Consider the following 6796-nt stretch of genomic DNA (forward strand, 5'->3'; position numbering starts at 1 on the left):
TCTAACATATCCAATAGCAGCCAGTACTTCCATATTCAAAAACAGGTTTTCAAGTGTGTAATATTATCAATATTTAATAGTGTAAAATTACCACTTGTGCAATAAGTAGCAAATTTATTTAAAGTAATGTCGCAACAGATACGTTACCTAAATTCCGAAAAAAATGCCGTGACAAATCATTGAAAAAATTATTATACTATTACAGTTATACTATTACTATTATAGTTCGTTGGGTGGTAATCGATCAAGTATTAAGTCGTTGAGTTTGTACACTTGCACGATTAAGAAAAAGGCGGGAAAAACGGCTGAAAAGGTACTTTACGACAGATTCGTTACCCCAAATACGTACAAGTTTATTGTTATTTTGTCACTGAATCTAAAACCAAACTTGGACACTTTATCCCCCAAAACATTTGTAGCAGCTAAAGCAGACGCAACAGCAGATGAGATTCACCAAGACAATACATCCAACCACTCCAATCACAATATACATCCATAGGTTGTCCACTAGGAACGATAGGTTCATACAACAACCAGGTTCACTGCAACATATGTCTGTACACGTGCTATTACTGACACTACATTCAAAGTTTACTTCCGGGCAGCAGTCTATAGCACATTCCTCTACGTTTTCTTTGTGATCGCATCGGCCGTCACCGCAGAATCCTTCTTTAACGGCAGACCTGGAATAAGATGAAGAAAGCGTTATAGTTATGTTTAATGATGTGCTTTTGATTGGTGTTCATCATGAACCAAGAATGGGGCCAGCAGTCAGGATCCAAATCTTCTTTCCTCAGACACATGCATAATCTGACAGTTGTCTGGCAGTATGCGCATCATCATAATTTCCATTGTTTTTTGCCTGGCAGTTTGCACGCGCATCATATTTTGTTCAGGGCCCGTGCTTTTAAAACACCCGCCACATCACAATACGGCTATTGAACTGTGGCTGTGTGTATTGAGGTCAACTCATCTATAGAGAGGGACATAACAAATGTGGACATTCAGATCAAGCTCTACTTTTGCAGGTCTTTACAGATGCACAACCACCCTCCCACCCCACCACACACCCACTCCCCATCCGGAAACACACTCTCTTCCTCAGTCTCTCTTTCTTACTGTTGGTCACTCCAAAAGACATATCTGACCTTCAATGTTCCACTTATTATCTATGTTTAGCTCGTTAAACTTTTAGTTTAATCTTGTTAATGTTTTGTTCGTTAAAGTTTGTTTCGTTAAAGTTAAGTTCGTTAAAATAGAGAGAAATGTTTACAGGACATTATGTACGTGTAGAACCTCATTATAATAATAAACTTCAGAACTATATACATTTTACTTATGAGGTTATATTTGAGTAAATATGTCTATGTGTGATAGTACATGTATTATAATGTTTTCTCAACTCTAAGTATAACTTTTGAAAGTTATCTAGTAGGGGTTTTACAAGAGATGATCATGATGATTAATGTTTTAAACCTCAAGCTCCGCAATTCTGTCGACTGCTTGTTTACCTCTCAAGAAAGGGACATTTTACTCACCCAAGGCTTAATTCCTCTTTTTGACATGCTCCAGCATAGCAAGTAGACCACATCCAACATGTGTCCTCAGCTAAGAAACCCCACCGCAGATCACAACTGCATATCAGAATTACAAAGTGATGATAACGGTTTATAACCATCGGTTATTCCTCAGTTTACGGAATTCACAAGAAATATATATAGATATATATAGATACCGTGATCAAAGAATAAGGAATTAACATCAATTACCTTTCTCTGGCGTTGTTTTGTCCTTCTGTACCACTGCAGTTGAAAAATGTTTCATTGAGTGTGCCGAAGGCATTGACAGGATTGCAGTCTAAATTTGGGACCTTTTTCTGATATAAAAAAGCACAAATAAAAAATTGTGATTTGTGAATGTCGTACAAAGAAAAAAGAAAAAGACAAACACAAAGTGGAAGAAGAAGAAGGCGAAAAAGACAATGGAGAATGCAAAAAGAAGGAAAGGAATAAGAAGAAGCTAACGAAGATAAAAGAGAAGAAAGGAAAGCAGATAAACATCATAAAAAGAAAGAAATACGTGAAATGAAAATGAGGAAGGAGGAGGGGAGAAAGAGAAGAAGAAGAAAGCGGATAATAAGATGATGACGAACACGATGAAGGTCACCCTTTTTAAAAGTACCAAGGAAAGTATTGCACTGGTTTCCAGACTTGTAAACGCGTCCTGACTCGAGACTCGACTTTTCAAAAAAAATTAAATGGCTCAATTCATATTCTCAAATTTTACCCATAGAGATTATACAGTGACTCGATTTTTTAGGATCGACTGATAGAAATGACTCATTACAACTCTGCTGGGTTCAGTGACCATTACGCAAGGACTCTGGAATGTGTTTCATGCAATATGACCATCTTTCCATTGACCTACCTTCTGACCTTGTCCTCCTTGCCGAGGCTGTCCCACTTGTCCAGTTTCTTCACAACAAATATAATGGTATTTTAAGTATCTTCCAATTGAATACACTGAATTCCTACATTCTGTACTAGGCGTTGTCGGTTCTATGGCAAACATCTGTGCCTGTCTCATAAGTCCATGATGTCTTGCAGCTACATTTGTTGGAGAACCCACGAGTAAAAACACACTTGAAAGTAGTAATGAAGACACACTAATTGACCAACTTATAAAATCAGTTTTTAAAATCATTTTGAAGGTATTATAATGATTTAAACAAATCCAAGAAATTATGTATGCCAGTAATTGATCGAAGAATTAAGTTGTGTCTGTTTTAACTTCAACAGGAAGGGGCTAGGGGTTTTACTTCGCTATAGTCATAATTTGTTCAAATTTTTCTGCTGTTTGCAGCATGCTAAAGGAATAGATCAGTCATCTAATTATGAACAGCGTTTGCAAAAAAAAAACGGTTATCCACCGAATCCAAAATATTATGTTTGAAATATTAGGCACCACATCGAATTTGGTCCTATTCATTAAAACTGCCGATGACTTTTGACATCACATTCTGGAGATATAATAAATTGTATCAAGCTTAATAATTAACAGTTGCATACTGTTATTGTTTTTCATTTAAATAAAAAACGAATGCACTGTACAAATGTTCAGGGTACCATGAAAAAAAAAGTGCCATCGGTACCGAGAGCGCTATAGGACCAAAAAAGATGTTGAGCCTTACTTTTGTCATAATAATAATTATGCTTCAAATATGTGGAGGAATTTGTATTCAAAGTATTCAAAAAAATAATATTAACAGGGCAACTAAGTAGTAGAGGTTTACTTTTAAGTATAACAGTAGACCTGTAGTACAATTTGATTTTGACATGTTTATCCTTAAGAAAATGTCATTTTGATTTGTTCTGGTGACTTTAGTCTTGCTGCAATTATCAGGAGGGAAGGGGTGATACATAATCGATTTGACAGTAGTATTTCCTTGATACCATAACCCAGCTGTATGATGAGTGTGCATCCGGATACATTATTGCATGATCAACATTTCGCCATAGAACGTGAATTATTACGTTGTGTGTACGTAATAATATTAAGGATGATTCAATACCCACTTTAATGTGTTGATATTAAGTACGCTGTTTTTTGTTTAATTCTCTTTGGTTTTTGGTTTTTATTATTATTATAATTATGCAGTATTTTAAGAACGCCCCGCCGAGTAGGTGTGTACCGCTGTTAAACAAGCGTATGTTCGAATAAATAAATAAATGAATTGGGCTATGATTGTAGTGGCGGTATCGTTTTTCTGCTATTAATTATTCATGAGGTAAAGTGTCGTTATTTCAAGTAAGTTTTTATAGTAATACGCGTAATCCTTTATATACGTATGCAGGTTTCTTTTTGTGGCAGCATCACTTTTCTGCTTCAAATAGTAAGATTAGCCCTGTGTAATAACGGCACTTTTTGCATAGGTACGTTTACGCTGCCACATCATTATGTCCCCTATTAAAATTGTATTACTGAACTTGAATCAAGTAACAGAGTAACACAATCATTGTCATAATCAAACTACCCAAGACTGACGCTTTCACCTGTTTGGTAAACTTGCCCATAGGAACAGGTTCACAACTTGCTTGCCAGCATTTCTACTAATCAGCAACCTTGGTAAGCTGGTCTTGCCAAGGTTGCTGAAGGTCCTGTAGCCAAGTGGGTTCTTGATGCTATTCAGCCTTACATTGATCACAGACAATATGGTACTCAGAAGGAAATGTCGGCAACCCACTGCCTCATTGATGTTTACAATCATAATGGTTGCTGGAGCTGAAAAGGCTGTTAATGTAAGCACTCTTATCCTTACGGACTATACCAAAGCCTTCGACATGATAGACCACAGAATTGATGTCATCAATTTGTTGAAGATGGGTGTCTCCTCTGCAATTGTGGAGTGGGTGATTGGTTTTATTTCCCGTAAGCAAAGGGTTAAATACAAGCAAACATTTTCTGAATGGATTACTCTCTCTGGAAGTGTTCCACAAGGTACAGGGTGTCCCAAAAAAAAGAGGCCCCACATTGCGCCCTCTTTTTCTCCTTTTTTTGAAAAGTTGATCAAATATATTTTGGTATGTAAAGAAACCTTGAATCGTTAGCTTTAATAAACCAAAACAATTATTTCAATCGGCTCATAACTTTTGAAGATATGTCCTTTTAAAGAAATGTATCCGTTTTTCACTCTGTCCACGGAGGAGGTTTGGCTACTTCAAAGATTGAAAAGTGCATATACCATGCATGAATATAAAACATTCCTCGATGGTAACTTTATAAAATAACAACATTATTTAAGGGAATGGGCTTTACCGGTGGGCTTATGGGTTATAGATTTTGTTAAGTGTCATTAATTTGGGCGAAATTGATGTGGGATGGGACTTCTTTTGCTATACTTGCAATTACTTATGTTTTTCTCGTTTCTTGCTTTCTTTTTATTGACAACATAAGTCATTTCTCTTTTTGGAATAAAAGGTAGCCCTAAAAAGGGCTGTTTAGTTTGTCTTTGGTTCTTTTGAAGTGAGTTTACTGTGCTGCTCTGCACTCTACCTGGTTGCCGCCGTGACGAATACAGGTTTCAGCCCTAGTTCCTTAGCAATTTGCAAAATTGCTAAGGTCTGTTTCTGTCAAGTTCTTTGTTTCTTTCTTTCTTTCTTTCTGTCAATCTTATAATGAGCCACCGTAGCCATATGCTTTGAGCCATGTTGACCATATTTGTTCATTAGGACCATTGGGTGGGGAATGGTGGGGGGACACATGAAACATGATCAACTTCAGGTCAAAGGTCATCCACTTCCGGTCAATGGCCAATGGCACTTGGGTACATGCATCAGCTATACCCAGTGTCTAAAAGTTATTGTCCAGAATTGGGGTCAAAGGTGATTAAGGGGATACTTCCGGTATATGACCAAATACCCTAAAATGCTGCTGCTGTCGCAAATATATATAGTACAACAATGTTACTTGGTCATCAGGTCCAATAGCTGGTGGCACAAATGTCACATGACCAACTCAAGGTCAAAGGTCATGGAAAGGTCAATATGGCCAAAAATGATATTTCCTGTTATTTTTACTAAAACTGCTACTCCTTACACAAATTACACAGCAAGATGACGTCACTTGACACATGCATTAGCCTTGAGGTCAAAGGTCATACGAAGGTCATTGTGGCTGATATGATTTTCTGTTCTGTTACTAAAAATGCGAAGTCATTCCACAAATTATAATATAGCATGACATTACTTGCATACATCCATTGGGGTCAAAGGTCATTGGGGTTAAAGGTCATATAGGTATTACTTCCGGTATGTAGCAAAATACCTTAGGAAGTCGCACTATAATAGCGCATGATCAAAGTTGCACAGAACTATTTACATGAACATGAATATTGAATAATTTTTGGTTTATATCAAAATAATTTCACATACTGTAATACTATGGAAATTAATTATAATTAATGATTATAATAATACTACAAATATCTGTTTATACATGTATATTCCAATGAATCCTTGAATTATACCAATATACTGGACCTTTTGAACTCGCATATGCTATAGGTGAGCTAACGAATTAACCTTGGTCTTTAGTCAAATTCCAAAGTACTATAGTGCATTTCAAAAAAAACCTCTCAGTAAAATCAGCATAATATACTACTGCTTACATGTATGCATGTTATATAGCTGGGCTAATTAGCTATAGGCCTAATTAATTCCTTAGCAATTTGCAAAATTGCTAAGGTCTGTTTCTGTCAAGTTCTTACAAGCCGACGACGAATGTCGGCTTGTACTGTCTTCTTGGCGTTCTTCTTCTTTCTTTCTGTCGACCACATTCGTACGTATAACTCAGTCACAGGTTGACGTATTTTAACTAAACGTTGTCAGAAGGACCGTTGGCATTGCCCGCATATGTCATATGACTTTGAATTACGTGTGACCTTTGACCTAGATAAAGAGGTCAACAATGTGATTTTTCTTCAAAATGTATCTTCTCCTACAAACAACATGCGATGATAACACGGTTTGGTCACATGACTCGTCTATTGTCGGTGTATATAGGGTGTTCATTGATAAGGGGTCAAAGGTCATTAAGGGGTCATTTCCGGTTACAGTCTGAAAAACTTGCAAATAATATTCAAAAAACACTGTCTTTACAAATTACATAGCAGCGTGTCGCCATTAGCACACATGCATTGCTACTAGACGGGGTCCTTAGGATGCCTACAGTTTTGGGGTCAAAGGTCATTAAGGGGTCACTTCTGGTCAAAAAACAAAAGTATCAAAAATGTTCAAAA

At 36.7% G+C, this 6796-nt stretch overlaps 1 protein-coding gene across 1 annotated transcript; it reads right to left on the reverse strand.

The window, feature by feature from the left end:
- Nucleotides 1-58: 58 nt before the first annotated feature.
- On the reverse strand, nucleotides 59-2784 carry LOC140140798 (uncharacterized). The gene is made up of 4 exons (XM_072162556.1): nucleotides 2428-2784; nucleotides 1770-1876; nucleotides 1539-1634; nucleotides 59-683 (listed from the first exon to the last, which is right to left on the reverse strand). The coding sequence occupies exons 1-4, from the start codon at nucleotides 2701-2703 to the stop codon at nucleotides 398-400; spliced, it is 765 nt and encodes a 254-aa protein (XP_072018657.1). The 5' UTR covers nucleotides 2704-2784; the 3' UTR covers nucleotides 59-397.
- Nucleotides 2785-6796: the final 4012 nt, after the last annotated feature.

This window comes from Amphiura filiformis, chromosome 19 (genome assembly GCF_039555335.1).
Source record: "Amphiura filiformis chromosome 19, Afil_fr2py, whole genome shotgun sequence".
In the NCBI taxonomy this organism is placed as follows: Eukaryota; Metazoa; Echinodermata; class Ophiuroidea; order Amphilepidida; family Amphiuridae; genus Amphiura; species Amphiura filiformis.